General features: G+C 39.3%; 1 protein-coding gene across 4 annotated transcripts in view; it reads right to left on the reverse strand.

Annotated features, from left to right (window-relative positions):
- Positions 1-18,222, reverse strand: part of TOX (thymocyte selection associated high mobility group box) — a 311,747-nt gene that overhangs the window by 160,715 nt on the left and 132,810 nt on the right. For 3 of the 4 annotated variants that reach the window (XM_061438801.1, XM_061438800.1, XM_061438803.1), the window contains exon 2: positions 5,811-5,876. The exons of the other annotated variant lie outside the window; for it this stretch is intronic. In XM_061438801.1, the coding sequence (XP_061294785.1) occupies positions 5,811-5,876 (66 nt within the window). The remainder of the gene's footprint in view (positions 1-5,810; positions 5,877-18,222) is intronic. 4 annotated transcript variants of the gene reach the window in all.

An 18,222-nucleotide genomic window follows, 5' to 3' on the forward strand; every position in this document is an offset into this window, starting at 1 on the left:
ACTCAAAGCCTGGCAGCTTTGCTATTTTATTGGGTGAATGGTCAAAAAGTCAAGCTGACCTTACTCCTGAAATTTCTGCCAAAAGGAACCAATCTAAAAGTAATTGGCCTAATTTATAGTTCAAATTTATGTCACAATCATGGAAATTTTATGACCTAAGTCAAGGGATTTTTTTTTTCAAAAGTGCTCTTAAAAATATTATACTTTCCAGGCCCTGTTGTCACACCTCATTTATACTGTATCTAACCTTGAGAATTTTCTCATCTGTAACTAAAATACAGATAGAGTTATTAATAAGTTTGCAAACATTAAATATTACAATTCTGACAGTATATATAAGAGAACATTGCACAAAAAAGAACTTGGGAAGTCCCATTGGTTCTGCTGCCATTGTACTGTGTATGACAAACAGCAATACGATATTACTGTAAGAATAACTGCCTGTTACTATATAGTTTATTATCACATTAATTCTTGGAGTCCTGGACTTGAAATAATTCTCTGGGGTGCTAAGAGTGTTGTGCCTTTTGTTAACATGTGAGACACTGACACCCAGGTGGAGGGGTGCTGCTCAAATGGAACGGGCAGGACCAGATTTGCTAAATGTCTGCACAGCAGGGCTGAAAACTACTGCGAGTAGAAGACTCAAAGAATTAATGTGAGTAAAACATGTACACAAAATAAAGCTGCACATTTCCAATGTGCCAAGCATTGCTGAAGCACAGGAGATCCAGAGAGAAAGAAGGGCGAGTCCCACTGCAGTCATGCAATACACCACAGCAGGGCAGGTGTGTGTCTCAATAACTCCAACCAGAGAGGCATGGACATGTGTGCATAAGGAAGAAACATGGATCATTCAGCAATAGCAAGAGGAGAGATAGATGAAAGTGAGGTAAGATGAGCTGAGTTAATGAGAACCTGTGAGGTCCAGAACTCAAGCTGTAATAATGTAGATGGAAAAGAGGAGACAGATTCAACAGTGATGCAGAGAAGTAGAATCAGTACTATCTGGAATCAGTTCAGAGCTCAGCTTTTAAGGGAGACTCTTCAAGTTTCTGTCTTGGGTAACTGGGGAGTGGTGTTCAATCTCACGACTATAGGCAACATAGGAAAAAAAGAAGTTTGGGGTAAGGTAGTGGGCTGGAGGTGATGAATTTCGATTTGACAAATGGATATGTTGAGTCTGAGCTGCTGTTAAGGACAGGTGCCCAGGGAGGTTAGAAATCAAACCTGAAACTCACATGAGAGCTGCCCTAGATGCTTTTCAACTTTTCCATTCAAGATGGAGGGTATAAAATGTACATTAAATGCTTAGTTGTAAGATTCTAGGAAAAACATTGCTATGTTTTATCACAGTTATTTTTAATCTTGAGATCTGAGGAAACAGGTAAGAGAAATTCCAGTGGGAGAAGAAAAAGAGAAGCAGAGAGAAAGCTGATTACAACCTGGAAATAATGTAACACAGGATCTTAGGTCAGGACATTTAATACTTAGGGTTTACTATAATGCTCAAATTAACAACAAAAATTATGGAAGAAAGGGGGAAGGAAGAAAAATAAGAGAGGGAGGAAAGAAATGACGGAAGCAAGTAGATAGGGAGGGAAAACAAGCAGAAAGAAATGGTTTATTGGAGTCAAGGAGGAAGTGATTTATTGAAAACATGGTTTAATCAAGTAACCAAAGATTCTCCATCACCTCTGTCAGGAAAATCTGCCAGGTAATTATTTCTTGTATATATTAAAAAAAAAAAAGGCAAAAACAGTACTTCTCAATCATTTCCACACAGAGCCCAAACTGAGGGGTGAGAAGTGAAGAGTTCCTACATCCAGGGAACTGGTAAACAATCTCACCATTGTGGGTGGAAAGCATGGAATGAATAAGGAGCTGTGGAAAATGATACTCTTGAAACTTCTATAGAAGAAAAAGAAAGAGGAAAAGGAAACTAAATAAATAAACGGATAGATAAATGACCTTGGTGCTATACAAAGTTCCTATCAAGAAACCCAGACTCCTGTTTCCTTTGATGTATTTAATTCAAATGAACATTTATCTTGAGTATAATTGACTCCATATAAGGAATTACAGAAGGTACTTCAGGGAAAAAGAAGGATTTCCTGGCATGAGCATCTAAGTAGGCTTGGGTGATTCTGGAGAAGGGGCAGAGCTCCGGTGGGCAGTCCAGTCCCCTTCCACCTCTGTGCTGTGCCATTCGGCATGGTGGTCAATCAAACACGTCAGATTAAGAATGAGAAAGGAGTTCGTGATGGCCGATGGCTGCTCCTTACTTCTGGCTTCCTTTCCATTAGCTGCTCACATTTTCTCCCCTAACTATAGAGAAGGGAACCTGTAAGTTCATGAGGTATCAAGCAGCATGGGCCTCCTTAGCCAGAGTCTAGAAACCCACAAATAAGTCTTGCATTGTGTGGTTCAAATTCTATCCAGAATAAGAAAAAGTTAAATGGTGTTTGAAGTCCTGAATGGCCAGCACACTTAGGGCTATTATAGGAGAAAACAGTGAATATTTTAAGAATGAACCCAGAAGTCGGACACAACTGAGCGACTTCACTTTCACTTTTCACTTTCATGCATTGGAGAGGGAGGTGGCAGCCCACTCCAGTGTTCTTCCCTGGAGAATCCTGGGGACGGGGGAGCCTGGTGGGCTACCGTCTATGGGGTCACACAGAGTCGGACACGACTGAAGTGACTTAGCATAGCATAGCATAGCAGGCTTATTATAGGGTGGTGTATTCAATATAAAAGCTGCCTATCAGCACTGTTTATAATAGCCAGGACATGGAAGCAACCTAGATGCCCATCAGCAGATGAATGGATAAGAAAGCTGTGGTACATATACACAATGGAGTATTACTCAGCCATTAAAAAGAATACATTTGAATCAGTTCTAATGAGGTGGATGAAACTGGAGCCTATTATACAGAGTGAAGTAAGCTACAGTATACTAATGCATATACATGGAATTTAGAAAGATGGTAACAATAACCCTGTGTACGAGACAGCAAAAGAGACAGTGTTGTATAGAACAGTCTTATGGACTCTATGGGAAGATTTGATGGCATTGAAACATGTAACATATCATGTATGAAACGAGATGCCAGTCCAGGTTCGATGCACGATACTGGATGCTTGGGGCTAGTGCACTGGGACGAAGAGAGATGGTATATTCAGGATGGGGAACACATGTATACCTGTGGTGGATTCATTTTGATATTTGGCAAAACTAATACAATTATGTAAAGTTTAAAAATTAAATAAAATTAAAAAAAAAGCTGCCTATCAATTACAAAAGTATATGCAAAAAATTCTAAGGGTTTGTATACACTAGACTTACGAGGTATAGAGTTCATGCAGTAGATGAGTGCCAGAGAGCCCTTTGGGACTATCTAAAAGAATATCGTTAATTTTTACAGTGTACTTCCATTTCTGGAGCCATTCCAGCACTGGCTTTCTATAAAAATCATTTCTTTAGAATTGTGCTATTTGCTTGTAGCAACATCACAGGAGCAGTAGTGTACCATATGCTGCTACTTAGCAACTTAGTTTGTAAGTCCCAAAGCATGTACTGATTTGAAAATTGAATAGGAATTACAATTGTTGAGAGATATTAAGTAAGCTTGGATTACTAAACTATGCAGATGCTTGATATTGTATATTGTGTAGGAAAAGGAACAAAACTATATATCTTTTTTCCCCTGCAGATGACTAAAGTCTTATTTATTGTTGCCGAAAGGGGTAAATTGATTAAAATTCCCTAAAAGAATACCTGGTAATGAATTCTTGAACACACCATATTACAGTAAACAAAAGGAATGTTAAGGGTAAAATTTAGTAAAGGCCATTCAACTTATATAATTTGTGAAGCTTATTCCCTGCCATGGTATGTATTATCTTACATTCGTCGAATTTTTTCAATAGCACATTTTAAAAACGTTTTAATATGTGCTGCATTATTAAAAAATAGTTTGCTTCTGGCACACAAACCTGTCATATCTTTACAAAGCACATAAAGTATTTGGAGCTCCTGACTCCTCCATAAATTATCACTGGTATTTAAAACATTCTTGGTAACTGGACTGAAATATTAAGAAAAATAACATTGTTTGATTTTAGTCAGGGATTAATAGAATTCATGGTACTTGAATTTAAAAATCTGAAGAGCCAAGTTGTTATGATGTATACGCTTTGAATTTCCAATCCTTTATCCAAAAGTCTTTAAGACGGACATAATGATTCTCCGAAAGGGAGCAGCTGCTTTATAACAGCAATCATTTATTGAGTTTGTGTTCCTACTGTTTCAAACAAATTCAATTAGCCCTTACACTTCAAAACCCTAAAGGCACCAAAGAGATGATACCAGGTTGCTTTCATCTAATAGTAATACTAAACTTGTCAGTACAGTTTTGGGATTGATGGTTAGAAGAAAATTAATAGTAACATTTTTCATTTTTTAATCAAACAGTCCTATTCAGAACTACCTATGGATCTTGGCGGCTACTTAGTTGAATGAATTCAGTTTAAGTAATGATTCTAAACACGAAGCCCAACCTTCCAAAGGTATTCTGAGAGTGACTGACTCTGTTGAATGGAAGGAAATGTAGATTGGGTATTTGAACTCAATGATGACCTTCTCATCTGAACAATACTGTATAGTTTCCAGAATGTCTACCAGAGAAGGCAGTGATCATAATGACTTCTAAATGCAAAGTTCATGGAGAGGCAGGCCTGCCTCTGTTTTGAGTTAAGCCTGAGACATTTTGTTCTTAGAGAAATTTTAAAGCCCCGTGAAGTGCACCCCTGACATATATATTAGATTTAATTCACTGACAACCACCATGAAGAAAAATAGTTTTATTTTTGTTCTCTATTTCCCCACCCCTCTCAGTTATCAAATGTATTTGGGCGGATATGTGGGCATTGAAAACAACTGTTTTCAATGTTTGAGTTTACATTATAGTTATTGACACATGAAACTCCAGGCTACCGTGGTTTTCACTCTTCCAGAAAATATATGTTCAAGTCCACAATATGCTCCTGTGAACTCTTCTTCACTCTCATTTATTCATTCATTTATTTTTACTTACAGTATTCTTACATATCATGTTATAGTGGCCCCAGAGGGCAGTTACTATTTTGCTTCAAATACCGGCTCTGGATCAAAAGGTCTGGTCTTAAGTATCTAAAAATAAATAGCCAAACATTCACTTTTATAAATGTAACCATTTACATTTTCATTGGACTTTCGTTGTCACTTCTCATGATTAAACACCTTGTCAACCATTCCCAGTGAAATGGATACAGATGTGCCCTTGAAATGTTTCCATAATACCACGGTGTTTTGGCTTGAAAGCAGCCATAGAGCACTCTCTGGCTGTGGGATTCTGGTGATCAATGTAACATTTTATTGAAATGCCCCAATAGTTGATAATTAAAGCTATCTGTGACATGTGTAGCTTATAATGATTAACTCGTCTACAGTCAGAAGCTCAAATAACCTGCACCTGTAAAGACTTTATTTCCTAAAGGTAAAACAACTGTTTAGGAAAGATCATGCTGGCAAAACAGCTGCTTGCCGTTCTGGAGAGGAAACAAGGTATTATCTTTCAACAAATGCCAACTCTGGGGTTTTATCAGCGCGATCTCATTAACTGGAAACAAGGCTTAAATGCTTTGTTTATAAATTATGATTATTCCTGATTGCGGCAGTTACTGATAGTGCTACTCATTTGCAATGCAACTCTTTGAATTTGTTTAATTACAATTTGAAACAAGGCAGAGAAGATTAATTAACCCACCTGGCTGGCTGGCACATAGTCCTGGCTCGGCTCTGTCATGCTCATATACATGTTCTCACCGTCAAACTGCGAATGAAATAATAGTAAACATTCAGCAATCTTGACTGTGTGCATGTTTGTTGTTGGTTTTTGTGTTTTGTTTTTTTTTTCACCATCAAACTGGAAAACAGTAGCCATAAAACAAAATACTGTGGTTGGAAATATGGAAAATCTGTCACAGCAAGAGAACCATGTCTATTCTTTGATGCTTCTGTTGTCATCTTTCCTGACCCTGGATGTCAGTGATTTGGAGTAATTAGTGCTCTAGTAATTACAGCAAGCAAGCAAGAAATGAATGGTTTCCTTTCATCTGCAATCTGTTTTAAAACAAAATGGCTCATTCTGCATACCACATATATACATATTGCAGTTCAGCTGTAACGAAGTATTAAATGGATGGCATGATTTCTGAAAGAAAAGAATAATGGAAAATATACTAAGGCACAGCTCAACACATTCTGAGTTTGGTTCTCAAAAATGAAAAAGTGCAGAGTTTTCATAATAGACTAAAATTGGCTTCACCACAATAGCCTTACGATTAAAAAATTTTAACTTGATAATAATATTTGAGAAGAGCACGTGACACTACAAGCATGTCTAAGAATGGTAATAACAATGGATAACAATACAAATATAAGACTCAATGATCACATTTTCCTCTCAGAAGATTTTCAAAGACATAGAATTAATGTATTACAAATGCATAGAAATCCATATACAAATTCACAAGTTAGGAGCAAGATGGGAGGAGAAAATTTCTGGGGGCAGTTCGCATACAAAACTGTAGAAGAGTTCAAGCAACAATAACAGTAACAACATCAACAACAAACTTTTCATTATTTGGGTTTTTGAAAGCAGTAATCACTCCATTCAGACTTAATCCTCAGCTTAAAAGTGCTGTCTTTAGTTACTTGATAAATGGGTAAAGCATTTCCCTTTTAGTTAAAGGAAGAATTTTCCCAAGGAAATAATCAAACGGACTAATACAGCCAGCTTCAAAGAGCTGAGTCTGAATATACTTTCACTGCCAGACTATTTCAGACATGGCAATTTGAATATCTGGAAGGTTATTTTTCAAGACAGAATAGAGTTAGTGACGGAGGTAGAAGGTGCAGTGCTGTGGACATGCTTGTACAGCATGAGAATAATTATAGACACAGCATTCCACCACCTGTGAGCTGCTAGCAACAAAATGGACACGCCTCAGTTCTGGAACTGGCTCTGAACTGTAGTCTGCAACACTGCCCTGAAGATCCACATAAACATGAGCTGTACAGAAAGACCTCCCTAAGGACACTTGAGGCACTCATTAAGTTCAAAGAACCAAAAGATTTCCTCACGCATCATCTTGAAAATATTTATATTTCATGTTATGTGAATAGACGTATCTAAACAGATCTGATATCACTCATTGAAAGATGTGGTTGTTAGGACAAATCAGAAATAGCACACCCAGAAAAGAAGATCTGGACATTTTAGTTGCTCTGTCATCTGGCTTAGGAGCCCTGAGTCCGATTGACTTACCCACAGTTGGTTTTCCATCAGTCAGGTGAATGCCTTCAACCCAAGATAGTCTAGCCTCACGAGATCCGCCTGTCACTTCTACCAGCTCAAAACCTAACAAAGAGCATCATTTAGCATTTCTCCACCCCCTCCCACTGTTGGTTTGTTTATAAATGTTTTTAATGTTAAGATGCCAAAGAATCATTTAAAATATGGACAGTTTCTCTGACTGTAGCAAACTAAACTGAACAGAAGTAGTGAAGTGAATCAAACACTCCACTGCCTATGCATATTCTATAAATGTGTTACTTTCTATTTCATCTTCTCTTACTCATTTTCTAAATCTGGTGTCATTTTCAAGCCAACTAAAGCTTTGAAGTTTTGGTTTTAGTCTATCCAAAATGTGTGCTAATTGAGTATATTCAACTTACTGCTCCTAAGAACTCTTTCCTCAAAAAAGTATCAGCACTTAAGTAATATTGAGCCAAGGCTGAAACAGCATTTTAAGTAAAAGATACTTTGCTAAAGGAAAAACTATTTTTTTCAAGTACGTCCTATGTATCTGTAACGAGTATTCTTGCCTGGAGAATCCCTATGGACAGAAGAGCTGGTGGGCCACCGTCCATAGGGTCACAAAGAATTGGACGCAATTAAAGTGACTTAGCACACACACACAACCTACCTGTATCTTTACATGCATTAACTGATATGTATTAAGTGATTTAATCTTCACAACAACGAAGAGTTAGGTATTATTATTATTACCCGTAAAGGCAGAGAGAAGTAAAGCTAGATGCTCAAAGTTACACAGCTACCAAGAGGCAGGGCTGGGATTCAAAGCCAAGAAGCCTGGTTTTACAACATATGCATGTAACTCCCAAAACAAATATAAATATATTCTGAGCCATAAATGATGAGTTATCTATCAATTCTGAAAATAATGCCAATATATTATCAGAAAAGACTGATGACAGTATCTCAATGATGTTAAGATATCGTACAGAATTTCTATGGTGAAAGTGAAAGTTGCTCAGTCGTGTCCCACTCTTTGTAACCCCATGGACTATACAGTCCATGGAATTCTCCAGGCCAGAATACTGGAGTGGGTAGCCATTCCCTTCTCCAGGGAATCTCACCAACCCAGGGAGAGATCTTAGCACAACCCATCGAACCCACGTCATCCACATCGCAGGCAGATTCTTTAACAGCTGAGCCACCAGCTTTCAAAGAACAAGAGTCCCAGTGAGCTGACAATTTAGTAATCAGGCTGGGAGAATATTCCTGGATGCTTTATAAGTAAGCCTTAAAAGACAGGGAGGTGGTTTGCTGGTTAATTTTATGTGTCAATTTAGCTGGGCCACCAATGTCCAGATGTTTGGACAAATATTCTGGGTGTGTCTATGAGGGTCTTTGGACAAAATTAACATCTCAATTGGTAAAAATGAATAAAGCAGATTGCCCTCCTTACTGTGGGCGGGCCTCATCCAATCAGTTGAATGTCTGAATAGAACAAAAAAGCTGACACTCCTGAGTGTAAAAGGGAAATCTTCCTGCCTGACTGCTTGACCTGAACACCTGTCTTCCTGCCTTCAGACTCAAACTGAAACATCAGCTCTTCTGGGTCTCAAGCCTGCCAGCTTTTGGATGGGAACTATATCATTTGTTATTGTTTGAATATTTTTTAATGAAGAAAAAAACCCCAAAAAACTCTTGGTCTCCAGCTTCCCAACTACACATCTGGGGACTTCTCAGCCTCCATAATCACAACTCCTTGTAATAAATCCTCCCTTCCTTCCCCTACCACTTCTATTACTATCAAGATATTCACAACTCCTCTGAAAGCTTATCTCTGGAAGACCGGCAATGTAGAGATGCAGAAAGAGATGACCTTGATTTTTTTGCTATGAGAGTGTCTGGCCTCACCACAACCACTCCCTGTGACCCAGTATATGTCACATACATCCACACCTCTTTGTCCAGACTGTCTTCCTTCTCTTGAAATGTTTCTTAGATCCTTCAGTTCCCCTTAGTCAGGGTTGGGCTGTCTCTAGCCTCTGGGGTCCTCCAGGTAGCCCTCTGGTTCCAGGCAGGTTTTGTTATTGGGGGATTAACTCCCTAGGGCTGTGAGCTACCAGAAGACAGTACACATCTTGGTAATCTTTAGTGTCCTTATGGCTTAGGGATAGCACATAAAAAGTCCTCAGGAAATGTACAATTAACCAAAATTAAACTGTATTTGCTTGATTGCATAGATCCTCTTCCTACAGAAGGCATTGACTTGAGAGGAGGGAGAATATTCAGCTTTTAGAAAATGATTTGAAGGCTTTTAAATGCGCACAATTCATAGTCTTACAGTAGATTAAAACTGGAGCAGAATTACAATAGGAGCAGAAGCTCTTACAAAGAAAAAAAAAGGTACAGAAATAGCCAAGACAGCAATACTTAAATGCTGGAACCTGTTCTTCCTCAAGATTTTTATTCAATTAAAAAACATGCAGATTTTTTTTAAGAATCAAGAGATCTCACTGTAAATTAACTTAAGGTCTCTTTCTGAAGAATTATAAGTTACCAAATAAAGATACACGTATGTCAAAACAAGCCTGGTCATTCCTCTTTGTGTTTGGACAAACTCTTGAGCTCAAGAGGAAAAATAAGCCAAGATTCCAGTGCCCCAGCTCACCGTCTCCCTGCAAGACCCCAACAGGTTAACATCATCCTTGTACTTTTTATAGCTCCACCCAACCACACCCTGTCCAGAAGCTGGTTCCAGGGATCTCAACAGGTCTTCTGCTGATGCAACATTCTTAGAATGCATCTGTATCTTGGGTTTATATCTAGTTGCCATCTGAAGTTGAATTATAGTGGATAGAGTCCCAGAATTTCGGTCTTGGAAAGGTCCTCAAAGGTGTCATGTCTGAACCCCTGAGGTTATGACTTAAGAAACAGACTTTTTATTGGTCATGCAGTCCATCTGGGTATAGAATCAAAGTCTAGATTTCTAGTAGAAGAGTTTTTCATTATGACATGCTGCTTTATACTCCATTGCCCATTAAAAGTGAGGGATTAGACTCTACGGCTACTGTTTTAAACTCCATCACAAATAATAGGTGGGGGACCAGATCCACAATGCTTTGTGTGTGGCTTGTTTGCATGCCCCACAGTCTAAAAGGCAAAGTATTTGCGTTATTACACTAATGACCCCAGTTCACTTCATCTGGACCACATATTAGATAAACCTTATTCATAATTGTTGCAATGATATTCTTTTATTAAAAATAACTAACTGCATCTCCTTACTCCTTGCATTTGTCACAGCTATTATTTTTAGAATTCAGCTGAATTTAGGCATTATAACTTTTCAAAATACATCTAAGCATCCTAGGACTTTTAATTTCTGTGTATTCTCAATTTAAAACCTGAAGCAAAGTTTGAAGGAGTAAATAGGCTGACTTATTTAAATCTAAATGTAAATGGCATCAACTCGGGATTAGCCTTTCTGACCAAGTGCTTTAGACTCTTTTTCGTGTTTTTATTTCAAAGCACCAGGGGATACAATCACATAAAAAGTCATTCATAATCTTCCACTACAGTTTTTAAAAATTGTTTTCAGAGGATATTAACCAAACCCATAATCCCAAAGAGCTTTTCAAACTAGGTAGTTATTATTTCTTCTATTTAAAACTGAAAGTAGACATCCAACACCATCTGAACAGAGTAAACGATGAGCAGAAATGAGTAATATTAGGCTCCCAAAACCACTAAACATAAGAAAAATCAAAGATAGAATATGAAGTATAAATCAATCATTGGCACTGGTAGAGGAAATGGAATCTTTTTAGGGAAACCATTAGAAGAAAACCAGAAAACTGCTGCTGGGGAAGAATGGGGGCCTCATGGGATTCATGAACAGTATTGCATTGTATCCCCTGTAAAAGTGAAAATCTTATATTTCTGGGTGTTTTCTGGAGGAATATTGGATACTTTGTTTTGGTTTTTTTTTTTTAAAGAAGCTAAAAATGGAAATGTTTATAACAGGGAGTTAATGTGACATTTCTTAGAAGACTATAAATCATTATAAGACAGGGCAATATCCTCAAAATAAAATATCCAGTTTTGTATTACTTGGCTCAATGTGAGATTAAAAGTTACCTTTTTCTTTTTCTTTTTTTGGTAATGAAAGAAATAGTTTAAGTTTGGTCAATGAAATCAAAGACTTCTGCTCTTTCATGTAGAGCAAAGCGTTTTGAAAGCTACAGCATAATGTGAAGGGTGGGAACAGGCGCTGAGCACAGCTGTCACCACTGTTCACACGCAGAGTAACGTGTAGCCAATAAAAATAGACTGAGGTGAGCTCCAAGCTTCCTAGGCATCCTCCATTCTCCAGGAACAAGGTCAGGAGACACTGGAGAGGGAGTGTGTGTTTATTTATCTTCCAGTTCCAAGGCTGACCGTGGAAATGTGAGAGGGGCTGAGGCAGTCCGCCTCCATGCCGAGCCAGACTGAATGAAACTGGCACTGTGCAAAGGGGCCTGGAAAGTGCTCACGGACCCTGAAGGGACACCTGCAGAGCACAGCCCGTCAACACCCAGAGAAAAGGAAACAACTACTGCCGGTGCTTTGAATGGATGTGCGTGACAACCTGGGAGCACACAGAGCTGAACCACGAAAGAGAGACCCCTCTTGGTTGGCTCCTGTCACTTGAACTTGAGTGGTAAACACTCTGCTGCAGATCTGAATGGCATGGAGAGGAAATATGATCTGGGCAGAGTGGAGCTTGATGACTTGGCCACTGGAGGGGGAAAGAGAGAATATCACCTCCACAAGGGCAACACTGGACCCACCACTGAGAATCTGAGCTGTGTTTAGGAACTGAATCTATACTCTCATCTTTGTCCTAGTGATACATTTATTTGGGGAAGAACTGTGTATCATGTTTCCGTTGTTAACTTTAATAACTGACATTTTCAGTAACAGTATTATGCATTTATCTTGATCCTATCCTCATAGATGCTGTCCTACACCAAGGCCCAGTGACATGGTAGCAACTATCTCCATCTGCTTTTAACGGTATGGTTACAATGCAATGTTTGTTTGCTTTTTTCAGCAACACACCAAATTTATTAATGCAAATGTACTCTGTATTATTTTAAGTGGCACACTTAAAGTCACACTTAATGGCTCCACACTTAAGTCATGCCATTATGATTCAAAACACTTTTAACCGCTATGGGCACTTTCCAACCACATATTAAGCCATTTAGTTTTTGGAACAGCTGTAATATGGTGACTACTGTTAATCCCATTACAGACGACAAAACTAAGACACAGAGGAGTTAAGTAACCTGTCTGTGATGGATCCAATCACATGTCCCCCAGGCCTGCACAGCCTGCCTGACCCTCAGGCCTTGGCCACTGGCTTTTAATTTCACAGTTCTCGTGGAAATAAAAGTCCCCAGCTCTCTGTACTGCCACCACAGTACAGTTAGTGGTGCCCCAAATCCACACCAACTGACATCGAGAGGCCCCGCCTCTCGATTACCAGAAGAGCTGGTAATGCACCTCAAGAGTTGGGTAGGTACTGCCCAGTGGAGAGGACTGGCCCATGGCAGGCCCTGTGGCCTCTTCAGAGAAGACCCTTTGGCCTAACAAGCAGCAGTGGTCTGCTGCACAGCTACTACGCTTGGAAGTACACACCATGTTTTGTTCTTCCCACCTCCCTGCCGTGGTCCTTCCCCCTCACTTTGGATTCCCTGGATTTGCACTCCCGGTGTTAATATGCAAGCATTCATTATGGGCTCTCCTTTCCAGGGCACCTGGACCAAGACAGTGCCAGGTGAGTCGCCCAAGGTTAGTAAGTAACAGCTCTTAACTAATGCTACATTTCATCCTGTCTTTACTGTCTTTATTATGCTTCCATTATATTATTGAGTCATTTAGTTCTATTTTAAATGTCTATGCAGTGACATAAACAAATTTATGAAATAGTAATAAACAGAAGAATCAAGATTTTTCAATATCATGAAAATACCACTCAGACGGTAAAAGCATCTGCCTACAATGACAGAGACCTGGGTTCAATCCCTGGGTTGGGAAGATCTCCTGGAGAAGGAAATGGCAACCCACACCAGTACTCTTGCCTTGAAAATCCCATGGACGGAGGAGCCTGGCATGGGGTCACAAAGAGTCGGATAGGACTGAGTGACTTCACTTTCACTTTCATGCAAGTTTTGAGAAAATTTCATTAATCCCAAAAGAAATCCATTTTCATTATACATTATTTAAGAAAGAAAAGAATGTGTGGATAGAAGCTTAGCTATCACTCCAAATCAATCCTGGTGCACTTAGTGGAAATAACTTTTAACTAAATCATGAAAACACACTTGATCCATGACACTAGTGTCTGATATCAGAAAATCACGAGCAATGATTTCTGAGTCCATGTAGAACTCTTGTTTTTAAAATGAATTTCCAAGTAATTTCTGAATTTCTATAAAGCAAAAAGCTGTAAAACTATACCATGTCACTGAAACTCAGTGCACTTTCAAATGATTGGTTCAGAACATTCCTGTGACTTATGTTGTAGTCAAGTTTTTCTGAATCCATCGGCTAAGAGAACAACTTGAGAAGTACATTCAAACTTGCTGGCAATCCTTACCTAAGCTCACTATTTCTACATCGTATCAGCTCTCACCTCATTCACCACAGTACCTAAATCCTGCATAGACCTGGAATGAAAAGTATGAAAGTCATTTTTTGGGGGGTTGCCTCTTTTATTTCTAGTATTCCTTTTAAAGCACAGTGAACATTCTTCAGTATCTGACACATAGAGGAAAAGGTGAGACTATTTTTCACACATGTCTGGTCTGGAAGAACATGCTCTGTTCAAAACAAGAAAAATGTGAGACTTAGAAGTTCAGAACATTGAGAAGGTTCTGAGACTTGAACGACAGATGTAGAAAAAGATTAACAGAGAAGTTGTATTTAGACTGCTTAGGTGACAACTGAGTGGGATGAAAACTTTTTTAAAAAAGAGTTGAAGTCAAACAATTATTGAATAATTTTTAGATTAAAAGTGAGGGAACCAAATAAAAATACAAATAGGAAGGTACAGAATTATTAAGATGGAGATTCTCACTTCCCTATTATTATTACTCAGAAAATAACATTGAGACTAAATATAACAATGATGTTACAGGAATAGACTTCTGGTCATTAAACTCTCCTAATGGTAGGACAGGTGTTGAAATATATTTTGGTATATTCAGGGTAAACCTGACCGATTAAAAACATAAGAAGTTCAGTTTAGATATACTCCATTTTTCTTTTGAGATCATATATAATATTTTTTTTCAGGCTCCAGCCAGAGAGTTTCTATTTTCTGAATGAAAACATACTGACATTTTAAAGAACTGGATTAAATCTTTCAAGTCACTGAGTGTAAATCTGTCCATTAGGAATGGAAACAAAGCTCTGGATCTTTCACTTTAAGGAACTTAAAAAGTTACTCAATCCATTTGTTTTATCAAAAGGAGAAGAATTTCTGAATTTTCTTTGAGATTTCAAATACTATATAGGTATATTTATTTTTATATTATCTTCTTTGATATTTAACCCATGATCCCATGTAGCTCTCCCTGCTGACTTATCATATGTTATGAAGATTATGACATAATTTTCCTTGCTTTAGCTTAAGACTTCATGCATAAGATGTGCCCATCCCAAGGCATATTCATTACATGTATTTATAGAGTTTTCTTATTGTCTTCATGTTTACAGTAGTTCTAACTATCCCCCTAGGTTATATTCCCACTCCCATTTGAATTTTGTTTTTTTTTTTATGGTAGCATTCTCCCAAATAGTTCATCCTCCCTTTGGACAACATCCTTCTTATAGCATGATACAGTGCCAGAAACATGTCTAACCCAAAACAGGAAGTCTTGTTGCTGGAAATTCCAAGTCTGCTTCCACTCAAAGCCTTATTTATACTGCATGGTGAGGAGAGACTGGTTTCCCTTGTTTTACTTTCTGAATGGCACCATATGATGCTCTTTTGCTGAAAAATTGCAAGACAGTCAGCACATGGACAGTCACACAAGACAGTCAGGGGTGCACCATCTAGCATGGTCTTGCTGTTACAGTAAATGTAATGGTAATCAACACAGTCCCAGACAAAAATGTGGTACTCACTCATTCAATCATTCAACAAATGCTCCTTTTGCACCCGCTGTGTGCCAGGCCCCGTTCACAGTGACAGCAGCTAACACCTACTTTATACTCACTGTGTGCTAGGTGCACACATGCATTCACCCACTGAATCCTTCCAACAGCTCTGTGAGGCAGGGAGTATTCACGTCCTTTGACCAAAAAGGAAACTGAGACTTAAAGAATTAGGTCACTTGGAAGGGGTAGAGCAGAGGCTCAATTCCAGGTCTGTTTGAGGACAGAAAAATACTAGTAATAGTACTAGAAGAGGATCAATCAACATGAAACTTTCTGGTAACCCAATGTGAGTATAAAATTAATGAATATCAAAACCAATTCAACAACTACCAGGACAGCAGACTTCATTATTTCAATGACAATACTCACTTAATGACAATGGAATAATTTATTCCATAGTCAATTCTAATGGGATCAGAACAGTTACTAGAGGCAGAAAGTGTATTAGAAAGATTACATGCATGTTAAGTCACTTTTAAACTCCTAGAGTTGGTGATGGACAGGGAGGCCTGGCATGCTGCAGTCCATGGGGTTGCAAAGAGTAGGACATGACTGAGCGACTGAACTGAACTGAAGTCACTTCAGTCGTGTCCGAATCTTTGCAATCCTATGAATGTAGCCCACCAGGCTCCTCTGCCCACGGGATTCTCCAGGCATGAATACTGGAATGGGTTGCCATTTCCTTCTCCAGGGAACCTTCCCAACCCAGGGATCAAACCTGTGTCTCTTACAGCTCCTGCATTGGTATTGACAGGCAGGTTCTTTATGTAGGCTGCAGTTCATGGGGTCGCAAAGAGTCAGACACAGCTGAGCAACTTCACTTTCACTTTTCACTTTCATGCATTGGAGACGGAAATGACAATCCATTCCACTGTTCTTGCCTGGAGAATCCCAGAAACAGCGGAGCCTGGTGAGCTGCCGTCTATGGGGTCGCACAGAGTCGGACACGACTGAAGCGACTTAGCAGCAGCAGCAGCGCCATCTGGGAAGCCCCACAGAATTGAATAATTCAGAGCAGGGTTCGAAACTCAGGTTTGCCACTCAATATCTGCGAATAGATCCAACCAGTCCATCCTAAAGGAAATCAGTCCTGGGTGTTCATTGGAAGGACTGATGTTGAAGCTGAAACTCCAGTACTTTGGCCACCTCATGCAAAGAGCTGACTCATTGGAAAAGACCCTGATGATGGGAAAGACTGAGGGCAGGAGGAGAAGGGGATGGCGGAGGATGAGATGCTTGAATGGCATCACTGACTCAATGGACATGGGTTTGGGTGGACTCCAGGAGTTGGTGATGGACAGGGAGGCCTGGCGTGCTGCGATTCATGGGGTCGCAAAGAGTCAGACACGACTGAGTGACTGAACTGAATTGAACTGAGCTGTAAATGTAGGAAGGCATAGCCTCTGTGAGCTTCAGTGGCCGTGTCACAGGATTGTTGTGAAGACCAGAACTGCTAGGGGAAATGCCTGGTACAACATCCATGACTAACTGATTCTCAAAGTTAGTCCCTTACCTTTCTGTTCACTGCTAGACTAAGCCAGACTGAGTATACTAAACTGGTCTTTCTTCTCCTCCACTTTCAATGCTCCCTAAGGTTTTCAAGACAAATTCCAATTACTTAGTTCAAGACACAAGGTCCTTCATGATATGAACAGTGATGTCACTTATTTATGGATGGTGCCCAACTCTAAATGGCCAGTGCCAGTGCCATGCCAGTGTTAAATGTTTTTAACACCACTCCCGTCTACATCTCTTGTCACTACTGACATACGACCAGCAAACTCCCACCTCTGTTCCTCCCACTCATTCCCTCTGCCTGAAATACCTTTCCATCTCCCAGTCCATGTGAGTTCTTGTCCTATTTTCTAGTAATAAGATGGTCATTGAATTGATAGGCCAACTTGGAACACTTCTAAAAGTGAGGGACATACTAAAACTAATTATGATTTAACAGCAGGCATAAATGTGATTCTCTCAGACAAGAAGCATCTTCCCACCAGAAGGTAAACCTTCCCTAAAGCCACTTATGATCTAGGGTCCGTTCTCTGTGCCTCAGTAAGTTCACTACAGCATCATGTGCTTACTGCAGCCTGTATCTCATTGTGTGGGCACTGTTCTGTGCTACCTGGCTCCTATATCAGACTATGAACTATTAGAGGGCAGGGACATTCCTATTTACTTTTCTATCCCCAGTACTTAACACTTGTCAAGCACACAGAATTTACTAAGTTAACACTAAACAAATGATTTAAAAAAATTCAGTGCAATGTTGTGAGAAGTGAAAGCATTTTAGGTATCTCACCATTCTGCTATTCTGCAGTAATATTTATTCCATGTGCTTTCATTTCCAAATCAATTTCTATCCATGAAAATAACTGATCCTCCAGGGGCACTGGAAAAAAGCTTTTGTAAACCAGACCACATTTCAGTTTTCCATCTCTTCCTGTTTTATAGGGACCGAATTTTTTTTTCAGTCACTCTAGTTTGGTTAGCGTGAAAAGAAGTTCATTTTATGAGCACTTAGCTAACAGAGAAAACTTTCATGGTACCAAACTGCCCAGTTCCGGTAAGCAGGCTGTGCCCATGCTGTTCCAGATCAAGCTAGTTTATTTTTTCATGCTGACGTCAAGCTGCTGGTGAACATTTTGCT

The sequence above is a fragment of the Bos javanicus genome, chromosome 14 (assembly GCF_032452875.1).
Source record: "Bos javanicus breed banteng chromosome 14, ARS-OSU_banteng_1.0, whole genome shotgun sequence".
NCBI classification, from domain to species: domain Eukaryota; kingdom Metazoa; phylum Chordata; class Mammalia; order Artiodactyla; family Bovidae; genus Bos; species Bos javanicus.